This window comes from Lissotriton vulgaris, chromosome 5 (assembly GCF_964263255.1).
Source record: "Lissotriton vulgaris chromosome 5, aLisVul1.2, whole genome shotgun sequence".
NCBI lineage: Eukaryota > Metazoa > Chordata > Amphibia > Caudata > Salamandridae > Lissotriton > Lissotriton vulgaris.
In genome coordinates this window covers 1,235,621,700-1,235,639,788 of record NC_141693.1, presented here as the reverse complement: position 1 = coordinate 1,235,639,788, position 18,089 = coordinate 1,235,621,700, and the positions used below count along the sequence as shown (strand labels likewise).

The following is an 18,089-nucleotide window of genomic DNA, read 5'->3' as shown; positions in this document are numbered from 1 at the left end:
TCCCTAGTGGAATTCTTCCTGTAGGTGGTCCTCCTGTCTCTTCTTCTTCCTCAAGTAGCTCTCATCCTTGAAGATGGTTATAACGTCTTATGAGACTAACTTATAAGAGCGTTATACCTGGTGCCCGCAGCTGTGACGGAGGTTCTCATACTAAGGGGCAGATTGGCGGTGTTTTGCTGCAATGCTTGTGTGCCACAGTATGAAGTAACAAGTCACAGTGATTCGCCAGACATTTAGAAGTGCACACTTGTGTTGCATGCAAAAGCAAGCAAAATTGGTATTACTGCTTTCGCTGCCTCCATTTTACCATACTTTAATACAGTACCAGGTCCAGATAGGCACAAAATAAACTCACTGATATTTCTTTACCTCCCTGCCCAAACCCCTCAGAACCAAGGACATTCCAGTCCTCACACCTTAAAGTTAATAACGGCATAACTTTATGAAGGCCACCTTAGTGCTGCGGTTCTGTAATTCTCAAACCTGACTGCATTTTAATCTTGCCCTCACGTAGGCCAGTGAAGTAGGCCCAGCGAACAAGTGGCCTTGCCTTCTGAGTTCGTGCATATATTAATTTGGGTTTTTCTGACTCTGAATGAACTCCAGAGAGAGTAACCCTTTCCACCTGAAACTGACCTTTTGCAAAACCTGTTTCACTAACTGATCGTTGTCTGAGTTTTTCAATCACTGTTCAGGACCTCGTTAACCTTTAGTTTCCTTGCACATATCTTATCCTAAACAATATCTAAATTGTTTCTTTCCTTAAGACTTTCTTTTCTAAACATGGGTTTTTGCCATGCGTCGTGACTGCCATCTGGTGTTGCCTTTTATGTAGGCCTCAGAAGTTAGTCTGTGAGCAAAGCAGTCTGACCTATTGTGGATCATATATATATATATATATTAACAAAGGATTTCTTTGTGCGCTGGAGTTAATTTCAGAAGCTGGCCTTTCACCTGGAATTGACCCTGCCAAGCCAATTTCCCTGCAAGATCGTTATTTACTTTCCCAATCACCATTCAAGACATTTGTTAACTTTTACGTTTCTTTACGTTTCTGTTATCTTGCACATTATCTGAAACTACTTTTCTTTACTGTTTCTTCATTTCATGGTTACGCTTCCAATTAAGGGTTTGTTCGGGCCTTCCAGATTATTATTTAGATATGCCTAAATATTAACTTGTGGGTTGGGACACTGTAAAATGAGCTTTACTGTATGATGCTGTGTGATGTCATGTATTTTCTATTGGTTGAATTTTGGTGCAGGGGCGTGCATTTTAAATGTACTTTTTAGTGTATAAATAGGGAAGTCTCGCCTTAGTAAAATTGAGCAGTTTCTTGAGTTGTAAACCGTGTTGTATTGCTGGGATTTCTGCTACTAGCTTCAGCTAATAAATTTGATCTCTGACACCACCTAGAAGTATTCCGTGTCTCTGTATACCAAGGCAAGGGAACCCAGAGGACTTTGGGCGTGTCCCTGGCACCGCTGGGTATTTGAAAACCCGGTTCTTCAGTGCCATGCATAATACCAGTCTGTTGCGACTACTTACCTTTATTTCACTTTATTAACTATATGCTCCAAGAGTAACCTTTTAATGTATTTCCTAATTAGAGCTAGCATAAAATCGGTTGTTCACAAGCTGTGCAACTGAAAAGCAAGCAGCTGACTGCTGCCACGTATTCATAAATATAACACTTAAATTTATGTTGCCTATTTAAATGTAAATCTGTGCACAGCTTACAATTTATATCTGAGGACTACACCTCTGGGCCTAACTTCTACAGCACAATTACAGCTGACTTACACAGTGTTATTTGTGGTATTAATGTGGATAGTTTGTTTTCGTTTTGAAATCTAGGAATGTTCTTTCTAGGCTGCTAGATGGGGTTTTTCCTAAGTTCATATTAACAGGTTTTGCTTAAAAGGCGAGTGCAGAAAACTTTCTCTGTATGCTCACATTTGGAATGTTACTTTAAGACATTCTGTGCCATGTGTGCACACAGTAGGGCTGACTTACACGGAAGTCAAATATGCCAATTTAATTGCAAACAAACGGTTTCCAATCTTAGGAAAAGGCGTAGGTGTTTAGACCTTTTTAGCAGGTCAAATACCACTTATTCAGAGTCCTAAAATCTAATCACATTCAGGGAAAACATGGCAAAAGGATGGATTTCCTACAGTGGAACTATCCTGAGATGAGTAAAACAACCATGCCCTTGCTTCATTACTACCTGCAAAGGCAATTGGAAACCAAGGAGCCCCATCCTCAGGTTCCTTATGAATATGATTAAGGAATAAGGAGTGACGTTGATTTCTCCGTTGTGTGAAAAGCATGCACACATCTTCTACATGAAGAAGAAATATAAATAAAATAGTGTTTCACCCACATCAAGTTTGCATCTTTCTGGGATTGCCCAATGCCTGGACATCTGTCACAATACAGGCCAGACATAATGTAGTAAGATTTGCATGTCACATTAAGGAAAGTTGAGGGCCATCAGAGTATCAGTGCAGGGAGATGTTACCTTCTTTTTTATCTTGATCTACCACAGCAGAAGGGCAAGTACACCTCAACAAAGGTCATGTTCCACAATACACAAACAAATACCAACAAAACAAAAATGACTGCACTCTACATAAAAACCCTGTACACCAAAGAAGAAGTTTTGTCTACTACAAAGAGCACCTTGTCCGTCATGGAGAATTCTCTGTCTCCCATGAAGAGGCCCTGCTTGCCATCGAGAAGGCCTCATTCTGAATGGGAACCCCCACCTCCATAGTAAAAGCGCTGTCCATCATTATAATTGCCCAATCTAAATCACTGAAGGTCCTCTCCACCATCTAGAATGTAAGTCTATAGGGAAGGCCATTTCCAACTTGGAAAAGATGCTCTCTACCACTGAGAAGGAACTTTCGACCACGGAAGAGGACCTGCCATCATTGAGCAGGTTTTGTCCACCAAGTAGAATTCACTGTTTTCGATGAAAAGGCACTACCCACTTTGCAGAAGGCCTTGCCCTTTAAGCAAAAGGCCCAGTCCACCATGTATATGTCTGTGCCAATCTTGGAGAATAGAGCATGATGAGGCGTAATGGCCTGAGCTGCCGAAGTCGGAGCCGGGGGAACCAGGGGCTATATTTACAATGCCCCTGCAGCACTTTTACACCGTAGGAGCATCACCTTTGTGACGCTCTGGAGATGCAGTGTGGCTGCCCATTTTTACAAGGCCACATAAAGTCACACTAAGTGGCATGTCATGGCCTTGTAAATATGGCCCCCTTTCAGGCATTACTGTGCCATGGGTGTTGCAATGGATGTTCCCACTCAATACCCATGGACTATGAAGCATTCGTAGATTTACAAGGTTTTATAAAACTGGGAATTCTGCAGCACATGTACAAGGAGGAAAACACCATCAATGATTGTTTTTGTGCAGGAAGTTGCTCCATGCTGCAAAAAACAATCAGCCCGGACACGCAGGTGCCTGCGTTGATGCTAGGCAGTCAATTGTGTGCCAAAATAGAGGAAGGCACAGGGATGTGTCGTTTCGCTGTAAATATGATGCATCCCTGCACTTTCCTAATGACACAGCTCGGTGCAGCAAGATGGCATGCAGCGCCGCGCTGCTTCATTTTCTAGTAGATATGCCCCCAGATTTGAGTCTGAGCGTTGGCGCCAACATCTTGTGATTCTGGGCAAATCACTTAATCTCCCCGTGCCTACAATTCAGCCCCTTGAGACACACTCGGTGATTTGCTGTTCTTTACAAATATTGGAATGATTTATTTAATCAGCAAAAAGAGGTTCCTGCGTACACAAAAGGCCATGTTCATGACGTTGAAGCCCTGGGTCTGTGTGGAGAAAGACCTGTCTATAATGGGAAAGTACCTGTTCATCTTGGAGTAGGTCTGGGTCACCTCGTAAAAGCCACATCATAATCTTATTCTGGAAAACAATAGGTTTTTTATGTGGTGCAATATTGGAAGTAAACCCTCAGACGGGTTTATCAAAGTGAGAACTTGCGGATTAAAATAAAAACCAGTGAGGGGCGTGGCTTCGGTGCCGCGCAAGATGGCCGGCTAGGTACGGAGCTCCGCCGCATCGACAGACCTCGCAGCGTATTTCCCGATGTGAACGGGACCGTCCTTGAGCCCCGCTGCTGAATTCGGCTGGCGGAACTTCAGTGGAGTGAGCGGAGCGGCTTTGCGGCTCTTGGGACGCCGTTTCTCGCCCGTCTCCGCGATGCTTCTACAGCCCCTCACGGAGCCGCCATTTTGAGGCTCCTTCAACTCCCGGACCTTCTACCGGCGCACTTCGTCACCACACACCGTGTCATTGGACACCAACGACCCTGGCAGCGCTGACTTTGAGGGTGAGCAAATTTATTATGAGGAGAGTCCCTGCCACGTTTCTCTTCTTTTTTCTGCATTAAGGAGGAATTGCGCAGGGGGCGTGGCTTGGCGCCCGGCGAGGACGGAGGCGCAGATGTGAGCGCTCCCGGTCGCTTGGGGTTTTCGCCACCTTCAACATCCTACCTGCACTTGCAAGGCGGATTTCCCACGATCGGAAACTGCAGCGGACAAAGAGCTCCTAGTTGAGGTCCCTTTCGAGCGCCGGAATGGCCGTTTTTGGTGTTTTCGCGGCGGACGCGGCTGAGTGAAAGTCGCGCCCGCCATTTTGTTTTTTTTTCTCAGCGCGGACTGCGGCGCTCACGCTCCAAAACAATGTGAGTTTGCCACGGAGCCCTGCACAACGTTATCTCTTCCCAATAAGGTATTTCCTGCTTCTGCACTGCCTCACTGCAAGCGTATGTCATAAGCTGCCTATTAACGAATTTTAGCGAGTTTCTGTTTAACTCGCTTTTGTATCTCCTGGGCAGCCATTTTGAGTGAATGGACTTCTATCTCCTCAGATACCCTGCAGGTGCATTCAGACAACGTTAATTTTATGCCAATATGCGCTGCTTTTTCTCCTGCTCGCACTTCTAACAGTATTTACTATTTGGGGCAGCTTTGAGCACGGTTTTTACTCGCTTTCCTTCACTTGCTCCCCTTGCACTCATGGTGTTTTCTCCTTGACGGACTTCCTTTGCTCTACAAAGTGCCATTTCTTTATATCTCATCACCATGGTGGCTCTCTGCTCTCGACATCATTGTCTTAACTCCTTCAATTAGAGAATTGGTCGCTGCTTCACCTACTCTCCTCACCTCAGGGCATGCCTGCATCCTGCGCAGTTTTTCACTTAGAAGCTTCAACGCATACTCTTCATTGCCCCTGGTCTAGTACTGGATAATATTGTTCTTCATCTTTATGGAAAAAAAGGCACTCTCTCGCACCTCCAAGCCTCCACGCCGTGTCTTCATTAAAAACTCTAAAGTCTTTTCTGCGTTGGCGCACCTCGAGGCCTCCCAGGGGTTTATCACTCAAATGTCGCAGTCTAACACGGAGCGGCCCATCCAACCTCCAGGGAAGGTCACGTCGAAACGCCCAAAAAAAGATCCTCCATCGCCAACGGGGTCCACATCGGTTGTTTCCATGGAGCTGTTATTGGAAGAAATTCGAGCCCTCAGACCCTTCATGGAGGAAACTAATTCTAAATTGCAGGTTCTAACTGACAATTGGTCTCAGATGGATGCCAGAGTAACCACAGTAGAACATTCCTTAACTGCTTTACAAGAGTCATCCTCCAAAGTAACACACATGCAATCTCAAATTTCGTCTCTTCAAAAGCAGGTCGAGGAGTTGGAGAACCGTAACAGGCGCAACAATCTCCGCCTCTACGGCCTGGCGGAAAATTCTGAGGGTACTGATCCCATTGCCTTCTTCAAATCGTTTCTACCCAAACTTCTCCATCTACCTGAGGATACCACGCTTAACATCCAGCGTGCACACCGGTTGGGTCGCCTTCCTTCTACTTCTTCTCCTTCTTCACGACCAAGAGGTGTCATCATGTACTTCTTAGAATATACTGACCTCCTCAAAGTTATCTCAGCAGCTCGTGCCTCATCTCGCTTACAATGGTCTGGCTCCAATCTTTTCTTTGCGCAGGATTACGCAAAAGCCACAGCTACTCGCCGCAAGGCCTTTTTGGACATGCGACCAGAACTTCGTGCCATTGGAGCCAGATACGGTCTTTTCCATCCTTGCCTATTCAGAGTGACTTACAACAACAAAACTACGACATATGAAGATCCTGTTCGCCTATGAAGCTTTTTGAATGCAACTCAAGCCTCTGATATGGACTTCTCCAGCTCCTCGTCAGCCTTTCCGCCATGATTTCTGCGTGATGAAGCATTGTAGTTTCATTCATTCTGCATGCTTGTCGTGCATTGTTGAATGTATTTTTGTTTGTTTATGCCACGTTTTTCGGCAGCTCTTGTTCTCTTGTTCTCTTGCTCTTCCTCTCACATTGCTTCCCTCTATCCTTGTTCGTTAGTTAGTACTGTTCATTGCCGTATATTTACGTGCCTTTTTGTCACTCCTTATTGTTTTGTTCTCACCTTCTCTCCTTTGTCTCATTCATTATTGTTTTTTCTCCCTTTTCCTTGCAGGTTTTACAATATATATGGCGTCATTCCCCCGACCTGTTGGTTCGTTTGCATTGGACGCTTGCCTCCTCTGCCTGGTGCTCCCCCCTCATTCATCTTCTCGCGTACCCCTCCCCTGGTGATCAACCCTCCCCATCTCTACCCTCCGTAAGTATGTTTTCCCTATCCTCCCGGTTGCTCACCTACCTCCTTGTATCTTTTTCACTTCTATGTTCCCCAATTTTTTATGTTTCACAGGTGTCTCTCTCTCTTGGTTTTCGAATACTCTTCTATTGCTGTCTTCCACCTACCATTCTAACTACTTCTTGGACTACCTTATCCTTTTCACTACACAACTCGCTTCTACGTTCCTTTCCCCCCACTCTATTTCTTCTTTACTCATCCTTTTACTCTTTATTATACTACGCTGATTTTCACCGACTCCCTTATTCTTCTTGGCTTTTTATGCTTTTCTTACTCCTCTGGGTCCCTTTCGAATTTTCTTATCTTCTTCTGCTTTTCTTTTTTTTTTCCCTCTTCTTTGATATGAAATGTCTCTTAAAATAATCACTTGGAATGTTAAGGGCATCAACTCACCTATCAAACGACAAAGAATCTTGTCTCATCTTTCGCGTTTAAATGTGGACATTGCTTTTTTGCAAGAAACCCATTTGTCTGCTGAAGAATCTGTTAAGTTGAAAAGAAGCTGGGTGGGTGATGTTTATTTTTCCCCTGGGGATGGTAAACGCAATGGAGTTGCTATTTTATGTCACAAAGCTCTCTCTCCTTCTATGATTGCTCAAGAGTCAGATACTGAGGGCCGATGGACTTATGTTAAACTCTCTATTAAGAATGTTCCAATTTCTCTTCTAAATGTTTATGCCCCTACCACTGGTGATCCCACTTTCTGGCATTCATTTTCCCAGCACGTCACCAGATTCAATGATGATAATTTCATTTTAGCAGGAGACTGCAATCAGCCCTTAGATCCCTTTTTAGACAGGAACTCCAAAGCACATTTCATTCCTAACAAACCTCACAAATTCTTCTCCCAAACCATCTCCCAACATAAACTCACTGATTCTTGGCGTCTTTGTAATCCAAGTCTCCAAGAATTTACCTTCTACTCCCCATGTCATCATTCCCAATCTCGAATCGATTACATTTTTGTTACCCACAATATTGCCCAAACTCTCTCTTACGCAGAAATAGGTCCAATCTTACTTTCTGACCATGCCCCTACATTAGTTCAATTGGATCTTTTGCCCAAATCAACAGGCCCTAAACGCTGGCGTTTCAACAATTCTCTTCTCCTAGACCCCAACTTTACTACCGCCTTCACCTCTTTCTCCCATGAATTCTTTGCCCTAAACGATAACTCCCCTCTTCCTAAACATACTATTTGGGATGCTTTTAAAGCGGCAGCGAGGGACTTTATCATTGGCTTTGTTGCTAAAAAACGTAGAGCTGCTCGAGAAGCTACTAAAACCATCCTTCTAGATATTAAGAAATTGGAGCATTCTTATTTTACCTCACGCTCACAGCAAACTCTAACCGCCCTTATCAACGCTAAGATGAAATTTAACAAAAATCTACAGATGATGCATCATTATATTTATTAAAGTCTAGTGCCAAGTTTTATGGGGGCAAAAATAAGGCTGGCAAGATCTTGGCTAATTATCTGAAGGTGAAACACAACAAACTAAACATTGAATCTATCTACGACACTGACTTGAACCTTAAACACACAGACGCAGACATTCTCACTACATTCTCCACTTTCTATAAGACCTTATATTCTTCTGAAACTCAACCATCTTCCCACTCACTGGACACATTTTTTTCCACCATACAAAAACCATCACATTTTCCACTTGACCTTTCTCAATTAGAACACGATATATCCCAACAAGAATTACTCAAAGCACTTCAAACACTCCAAAAAGACAAAGCCCCTGGGCCCGACGGCTTCACGGTAGAATTCTTTCTCCACTTTTCAAAGCTTCTTATACCCAGACTCCATTCTCTTATCGGCACCTTCCTCTCCTTGGGTTCTTCCTCGGGCTCCTTCTCAGACGCCCATATCTGCCTCATACACAAGGAGGGGAAGGATCCTCAATATTGCAAAAATTACAGGCCGATTTCTCTGGTCAATATTGATTACAAAATTTTCGCAAAATCTCTTGCAGTACGACTCGACCTTCTCCTCCCAGACTTATTGGGTGAAGAACAGTCCGGCTTTGTCAAAGGCCGATTTATCACTGACAACACCAGACTCCTATTTAACATTCTCTCTAACTCCCGCCCTTTACCTCACCCCCTTGCGGCCATTGCTTTGGACGCTGAAAAAGCGTTTGATAGGGTTGAGTGGACTTATTTGTTTCATACCCTCCAATGGTTCGGTTTTGGTCCACTTTTCACGTCTTTAATTTCACTGCTTTATTCTAACCCACGCGCAGCGGTTTGCGCCAATGGTCAAATTTCTTCATTTTTTGATTTAAAAAGAGGCGTTCGTCAAGGATGTCCCCTATCCCCCTTTCTTTTTAACTTGGCTTTAGAACCCTTCCTCTCCAAGCTTCGTCAAAACCCCTCCATCCATGGTTACCAACTATCAGATTCCCACATCAAATTAGCTGCTTATGCGGATGACATTCTGCTATTTGTCTCCAACCCCTCTCTCTCCATTCCTGCTTTTCTTACCGAAGTCCATGCTTACTCCCAAATCTCTGGTTATAAACTTAATAATGACAAATGCGAGATCCTTCCTTTAACCAAATTTACATTCAAACCAGATTTTGCCGCCTCCAACTTCACATGGAAACCTTCCCATATCAAGTACCTTGGAATGCATGTTGCCCCCACCATCCCGGATACCGTTTCCCTGTGTATGTCCAAATGTATTCAAAAATTGACAGATCTCACGTCCAAATGGCAACCTCTTTACCTCTCCTGGTGGGGCCGCCTAGACTCTATAAAAATTATGCTATCTCCCATTGTTTTATACACGCTCTCTAATATTCCGGTCCCTATCCCATCCAAGTTTTTCAAACAGATCAACTCCATTCTAATCTCCTTTCTCTGGAACAAAAAGAAACCACGAATGTCCTTGGCGCGCTTGATTCGCCCTAAATCAGAGGGTGGGGTTAACTTCCCTGATTTCCCAGCCTATCACAAGGCGTTCCAATTGAGACAAGCCTCTTTTTGGCTCCAAGATCCTGATACCCCATGTCCATTATGGGCCAAACTCGAACGCCTTCTTCTATCTCCCTTCTCTTTTTCCGAATACCTCTCCTTCTCTCGCAAACCCGCATCTGTTTCTACTCCGATTCATAAGTTTACCACAAAAATACTCCTCTCTTCCTCTCATTCACCCCCTACCACTACTGCCGATTTCCTATCCTCCCCATATGGCATAACACCTCCTTACTCATCCGGGACAGACCCTTTTTCTGGAAATCTTGGCATACTCGAGGTCTGCAATGGATTTCCCAACTTTTTTCCAACTCCTCTTTCTTATCTTTTCATGAACTTCGCATCCTTTATGACTTACCCGCCTCCTTTGCACGTAAATATCAATCCCTTAAAAACGCAGTTTTACTGAAATACGGTCTCCTCACTCAACCCAACCCTTCTTCTCCCCCATCCACTCTCACTTCCTCACTCCACTTCTTCTTACGCACTGGACCAAGAGCTACTGCTATTTATAAATACCTTCACGCTAGTGAGACTCCAAGACCTAAATCCAAAGTCGAGGAGTCCTGGGAGCATGATTTGTCTGTCTCTTGGTCAGTTCCCTTCTGGGACAAAATCTGGACCAAACTCCGCAAATCTTCAAGGGCAGCAACACTCACTCAGACTTTATTTTTTATTTATAACAGACTCCTCTTCACACCCTCTGACCTGCACAAACGCTTTCCTAATACTCCTCACACATGCTGGTCTTGCTCATCTCCACAAGCTGATTTACTCCACATGTTATTTTTATGTACTCATGTTCGTAGTTTTTGGTTGCAGGTTTGGGCTCAAGTTAATGTGATTTTCCACACTTCTATCCCTTTCTCCCACACACATATTTTTATGGGTAGCCTTTCCCCTTGCTGGGATGATGTTGACTTGAAACCCCAAATTGTTGACCTTTTACTTGCTGCTGCTTTCCAACAATTAACAGTTAACTGGAAGGATTTCTCCAAAATCTCTTTCAAAGCATGGTGGTTTAATGTCTGTCATAACCACAGGCTCGATACCACTCATGTTTTCCCGGCATGTTTGGCTGTCAAACGCATGGACTTATGGACTCCAGTTACACTTTATTTGGACTCTTGCAGTAAATGTTTGTTTCATCCTCTACCTCCACAACAAGAAGTTCCCAAACCCCCTTAATCGCCCGATACATTCCATTTATCCTTCACTGTATTACTTTCTCAAATTTTCTCAATGTTTTTATGATTGCCATATTTTATGTTCATGTATTTTTCCTATATCTCTTCTTTATTTTTCAATCTGTACCCAGATTTCTCTCTTATTGCAAATGCATTCGTATACTTATGTTCTTTTTTTTTATTGCTTAAGAGTCTTTAACTTTGTATTCCATTGTATTTTGTTTTGACGCCTGATTTTCTCTTTTTATTACTATCAAATAAAATTCTTTTGAACTTAAAAAAAAAGGAGGAATTGCGCAAACGCATTTACATAGCGCTTCACCTTTGAGACCTGCTTTTTTTATTTTCTGAACAGCTCCAAGTCTCTGCGCCTCTCCTAACGCTCCTCTCATGGCGTTTTGCTAATTTTTTGGGACTTTTCAGGACATTTCCCCTACACCTCAGCTACTTCATGACGCACTTCTATTTGCTCCCATTTTAGCCACCCTCTCTTTTTCAGTCGCCAGTATATTCTTACTCTAATTCCCTGACGCTCTCTTCTACAAATTACAAGCGTTTCTTCAGGGGATAGCTTCATTTTTTCCTCTGCTTCTGAACGTCTTGTACTTTATGGTGCTTCACTTACCTTATATTCCAATGTCTTTCCGAACATTTTAAACACACCTTTATATACCTCTCAGGGAATTGTGGTCAATTATTAGCACAAGAAGACATTTCTATGGTGAGACTACGTAAACCTCAATTTGTCTTTACACCCTCGGTGAATACTCTGGTGGGTTCTTCATCTGGTACACATAAATCGAATTGCTCTACAAAAATGTCTTCTCAAAAAACATCTTTGGCTCATACATCTGCTAGTAAGCCCTCTTCACCTGCTACACCGGGCAAACGCCTTAAACAAAACTCTCCTACACCAGAAGATAACCCTTCAACCTCTCCTACTGATCAAATTTTGGAGGAACTGCGAGCAATGCGTCCCTTTATTGAAAAAACAAGTACGGATATGCAGCTTTTGAAGGACAAGTGGGAGACCATGGATGCCCGGCTTTCTACTGTTGAACAACACATCCCTGAGCTACAATCCAACACGCAACGTATTGTTGCACTAGAAAAGACTGTCCTCTCTCTACAAAAGCATACAGAGGATTTGGAAAATCGCAATAGGAGGAACAACCTCCGTATTTACAATTTGCCGGAAAATCTTGAGGGTGACAATCCAGTGTCTTTCTTTACCACTTTTCTGCCAAAACTTTTAGACTTGCCCCCCTCTACATCCATTAGTACACAGAGGGCTCATAGATTAGGCGCAAGAACAGATTCTTCTTCTAAGCCTCGTGGAGTCATCATCCTCTTTTTGAAGTACACAGACCTCCTTTTGATTCTTTCAGCAGCGAGGAACAAAAAACAAGTGACTTGGCAAGGTCAACGAGTTTATTTATCTCAAGATGTCTCTAATGTTACTGCCTCCAGACGTAAAGAATTTCTAGCTCTGCGTCCCTCTCTACGATCTCTAGGAGCAAGATATGGCCTGTTTCACCCTTGTACTCTCAGAGTCACTTACCGGAATAAGACTTGGTCATTTCAAGATCCTGGTGAACTACGAAACTTTCTTTTGCTGCAGAATGAAGAAGGGATGGACGCCTCCTCTTCTACTCCGAACAGTGGCTGAAGTCTGGCTTTTGTTGTCTCCATGTCCTGTTATTTCTAGTAGCGTCTCCCTAATTTCATGTACTTCTCTATACTCTTTATCTTCATCTTAATTTTCTCATCTTGCTTGTCTTCTTTCTTTATATCCCTTTTTTTGCATATCTTATATATACTTACTTTCTCTTTCTAAATTCTGAATCTATATTTTATGTAGCATGTTCCATATGTTAACAATTTCTCCTTTTCTTTTCCCCAGACGGATATGTGTATCGGACGTTCCCTTCACCATCTTGTTTCATCCTTTGTTCCTTTTTGTGGGGTCTCGATGTGGTTCTGGTCCTGATCCTGGTGCATCCATCTTGTAACGCATCACCATTTCCCCACCTTCCCCCTGTGTGTACTTCCCCTTCCAGGTATGTTCATTACAGTCATCCCTTTGGATTTGTACTGTCCCCTATGCCTCTTCTCTTTTCTTCCTTCTCCTTCTTTTGCTGTTCTTCTTTCCCTTTCCCTACTCCTCTCCCTTTTCCCCTTTTCTTTTTCATCCTCTACCTATCCTTCCTTCTATCTTTTTGATGATCTTTATGGATATTACCTTTCTAAAGTTTGAATTATTAAATGTACAGTATGTTTTTATATTTTTCAATTTTGATCAGTTTACTACTCTTTCACTTTCAAAGTTGTTTCATGGAATGTGAAAGGATTTAATCACCCTATCAAAAGGCAAAGAGTACTCTCACACCTATCCTCTTACAATCCAGATATTGTTCTTATTCAAGAAACCCACCTCTCAGATATTGAATCCTTAAAACTAAAGCGATTGTGGGTTGGAACTGTTTTATTCTCTCCTGCTTCTCAAAAAAAGAACAGAGTTGCTATTTTGATTCATAAACGCCTTCAGTGTAAAGTATTACTAGAAGAAAAAGATGATGAGGGACGTTGGATTTTGGCTAAACTACTCATTAATGCTATCCCAATTACTGTGTTCAATGTTTACGGCCCTACATGTTTTGACTCCTCCTTCTGGCCCTCCATTACAGCAAAATGTATTCAATATAAGGATGATTCTTTCCTGTTAGGTGGAGACTGCAATCAGATCATTGACCCCTTTTTAGACCGTAGATCTTCTGTTCGTTTTTCTCCTCACAAACCACATAAGCAATTCCTTGACACCATCACTCAGGTGCATCTTGTGGACTCATGGAGACTCACTCACCCGGATGTTTTGGACTTTTCCTTCTTCTCTCCTCCTCATGCTTCTTTCTCTCGTTTGGACTACATTTTTCTATCTTCATCTCTATCTCAACACCTTCTATCCTCTTCTATTGAGCCTATTGTTATCTCTGACCATGCTCCTATTATTACTGTATTTGACCTTCTTCCTCCTACTCCTAAATCTTCTCGTTGGCGCTTTAACCCTTCTCTTCTTACTGATCCTCTTTTTTCCTCCTCTTTTCGCTCTTTCGCTTCTGAATTTTTCCAACTTAACTCTACACCTGATACCCCTCCTCATATTCTTTGGGATTCCATCAAAGCCACGGCCCGGGGTTTTATTATTGATTTTGTCTCTAAAAAGAAGAAGAAGTTCCTTCAAAAGCGTAAACTTACCCTTGCACACATTAAATCGCTGGAACATCAATTCTATACTTCCTCTCCTAAGCATATGTCTCCTGAACTTCTTAAGGCTAAGATTGCTTTTAACAAACTGACTACGGATTCAGCCTCCTCTTTTCTCCTCCGGAGCAGTGCACGATTCTATGGAGGTCGCAATAAGTCAGGTAAATTATTGGCTAACTATCTAAAATCGCGTAAAGAACGAACTAATATTGATTCTATCTATTCCCCCTCTAATACTCTTCTTCATACAGATGCAGAAATTTTAGAACAATTTCATTCTTTTTATGAATCTTTATATACTCCTGAGAACCCCCCCACCCCAGGGCTTATTCAATCTTATTTTGATAACCTACCTAAACCAGATACCTCCCATCTTAATTTTTCAGCCGTTGATACTGATCTCACTATTTCTGAGCTGTCCACTGCTTTATCCTCCCTCACTAAAGGCAAGACTCCAGGACCTGACGGCTTTCCAGTTGAATTTTACCTACATTTTTCAGATCTCCTCTTACCTAAACTTCTATATCTTTTTCAGTCTTTTTGTTCTACTGGATTGGCCCAAGGCTCATTTCAGGACGCTACCATATGCCTTATCCCTAAAGAAGGTAGAGACCCTAAGTTTTGTAAAAATTATCAACCTATATCTTTAGTTAATGTGGACTATAAGATTTTTGCAAAATTACTAGCTCTTCGCCTCGACCCGCTCCTACCACATCTCATCGGGAAAGAGCAATGTGGTTTTGTTAAGGGCCGCCTTACTTCGGATAACTCCAGACTCTTCCTTAATGTTTTAAGTAAAGCCCCCTCACTATCAATTCCCATTGCAGCCATTTCAGTCGACGCTGAGAAAGCCTTTGATCGGGTTGACTGGTCCTTTCTCATAGCTTCCTTAAAATGGCATGGCTTCAGTCCTAAATTTATCTCTTATATTTCTTTGATATATTCTATGCCCAAAGCCTCCGTTCTCGTCAATGGTCACCTCACTTCCCCATTCACGCTTCAACGTGGAGTTCGTCAAGGCTGTCCTTTGTCACCTCTTTTATTTATTTTGGCGCTTGAGCCCTTCCTCACCTCCATACGTAACAATCCCTCCATTTCTGGATTCCCATATGGTGAGCAACATCTTAAGTTATCTGCATATGCTGACGATATCCTTTTATTTATTTCAAACCCGGTCACCTCTGTTCCCTCTTTATTAAGTGAATTTGAAAAATTCTCTTTGGTTTCGGGATATAAAATAAATTCTGATAAAACAGAAATTCTTCCTTTAACCAAATTTTGCCTTCCCCACTTCTTCACATCCACTGGCTTTGCTTGGAACTCTAAGAAAATTAAATATCTTGGTGTTCTTTTCTCTAATTCTATTTCCTCCTCTATTCAACTTAACATGAACGCGGTCACCTCTAGAATAGACTCACTACTCTCTTCTTGGAATCCTCTATTTCTTTCTTGGTGGGGTCGTCTTGATTCCATCAGGATGATGATTGCCCCGATTTTTATCTACTTATTGTCCATGCTTCCAATCCGTATCCCAACTTTCTATTTCCGCCGCATTGACTCTGTTTTGTCCAAATTTCTCTGGAAACAGAAAAAGGCTCGCATATCTCTCTCACACCTGCGTAAATCTAATCTTAATGGAGGAACCAACTTTCCAGACTTTCCCCTCTACCACAAGTCCTTCTCCCTTCGACAAGCTTCCCGCTGGTTATCACAGGAAATCTCCCCTTTCTCTCCCCTCTGGCTTTGTCGAACAGCAATTATTGCTTCCTTACTCTTTACAAGAGGTAATCCGTTTCACTTCTAAAGCCCCATGTCTTAACCCCCTTTTATTCAAACATACTTCTTCTCTTTTGCGGCCTTTAGTTACCTCTACCTTGATTTCTCAGGAATCCTTCTTATCATTACCTATCTGGTACAATTCACTCATATTAATACATAACAGACCTATTGCATGGCCCTCATGGAGAGTGAAAGGTATCATCTGGGTACGTCATCTTTTTGATGGCTCATCCCCCTGCTCGTTTCCTAAATTCCAAACTCAATTCCATTGTCCTCCTTCTTTTGCAAAGAAATTTTTTATTCTTATGGAAACCATTCTAGATTGTTATTATTCTCTTCCTTCTGAAGGTTTACCAGCCTCGTCTCCCTCTCTACTTACCGTCCTCTCTACTGTTCCTAAAGCTTCCCTTATTTATCGATATTTCTCAGCCCCCGATCCAGATCGTCTCAAATCGAAATTGGAATTATCTTGGGAGAAGGACTTAGGTTCCTCATGGTCAACTTCTCTTTGGAACAAAATATGGGCCAGATCTTTGAAGATTTCCCGCACTGCCTCTCTTACTCAGTCCCTATTTTTCTTTTATCACAGACTCTACCTTTCTCCTCTTTCTATTTCTCGCTTTCAATCCAATTCTGTACCTAATTGTTGGACCTGTACTGCTCCCAATGCAGATCTTCTACACCTTTTCTTCCTCTGTCCCTCAGTTTGCATTTTTTGGACTCAGATATGCTCTCGTCTCTCCCGTACTTTCAACATCTCTATTCATTTTTCCACCTCTTTTGTTTTTCTAGGTAGCCTTTCAGACAATCTGGCACTCCCCCCACATTCTCACGGTCTCTTTGATCTTATGCTGGCCCTTGCACTACAGCACATTGTTTCTAACTGGAAATCCTTGAACACTTTGTCTCTCAGTTGTTGGTGGAATCTAGTATGTCACTCCCATAGACTTGATGTTGCTTTTGCCTCCTCCTGCAAACCCTCCCGAAATGTTGAACTTTACTGGTTACCTCTCACTTTATATTTAGATCAATCTACCAAAAGGACATAGTCTCCACTCTCCTCGGATAATTTCAAACCCCCTTGAACACATGTACTCTTGCCTGTAGTTTATGATATTTTTCAATTTCACTAATGTGATTTTTTAGCTTTATTCATGTTTCCTTTTTGCTAAAAGTTCTTATTTCAAGTAATTGCTGAAACATTGTGTATTTTACTGTACTTTCTGACTGACATTCATTGTGTTTTCTATTTTTACTCATTCTTTATGATATTAACATGCTTTTATTTCCCTCCTTCCCCTCCCCCCCCTCCTCCCCGTAAAATAATTCAAAATGCTTTGCTTTTCATTGTGATATTAGCTACTTAGGTTTAGTTTATCCCAACCTTTAGCCTTTTTCTTATATTTTGCTGATATCACCTTATTGTAATAACTGATTTTACTCTAATAAAGCTTTCAAACATAAAAAAAAAAAAACAGTGTCTGCATCAGGACTGAAGGGATGTCAACGATTCTAGAATTCCTATGTCCATGCATTCTGTTTCCCACCATATCCCACTGTTATTTCAGCTAAGTATCCTTGCTCTAAAATCCACCTTATTATCCCAATGTGAGTATTATTATGAATTGGGACTCACTGTCTTCTTGTTCTGGGCCTGCCTGGTCCAATAAGCATCCAATCGCTCTCTCGTGCACATACATCACATTGCATTTGAAGAGGCATGTCTGGGCCCATAGACTTACTGCCATTAGCAAGACTTTGTTCTCTTTGATCGCCCCAAAGCATCCCAGGAACCCCAGCAGGGCCAGGGCCACTCCGACCATGAGGATGATGAAGGCCCCGGTTGTCAGCAACGGGTTGGAAGTCACGATGCTCTGAAAGCCATCCGGGTCCGCAACAACCCAAATACCAACGGCGAGGAGACATAACCCGCCGATCTGTGGAGAAAAAACGAGAACATTTCATTGTCACGGAAAGAGGCACCAGCTACAGCCGAGTCCAGCCCCCTTGCTCTTATGAAGCATGGCCGCGACACTCCATCGAGGAGAGGGATGACGTCAGGTAAAGCTGTAGCGCTCTAGTGCCCGCCTTCACTAGAACCTTGCACAGGCGCTCGCGCTAACCAACACACTTTAGCATGG

General features: G+C 42.6%; 1 protein-coding gene across 1 annotated transcript in view; it reads right to left on the bottom strand.

Moving 5' to 3' along the window:
• The window catches only part of LOC147712385 (tetraspanin-18-like), a 143,084-nt gene extending 125,205 nt beyond the window's left edge, over positions 1–17,879 (bottom strand). Inside the window, exon 1 of the mRNA XM_086920327.1 lies at positions 17,691–17,879. Within this exon, the coding sequence (XP_086776453.1) occupies positions 17,691–17,771 (81 nt within the window). The 5' untranslated portion in view covers positions 17,772–17,879. The remainder of the gene's footprint in view (positions 1–17,690) is intronic.
• Positions 17,880–18,089: the final 210 nt, after the last annotated feature.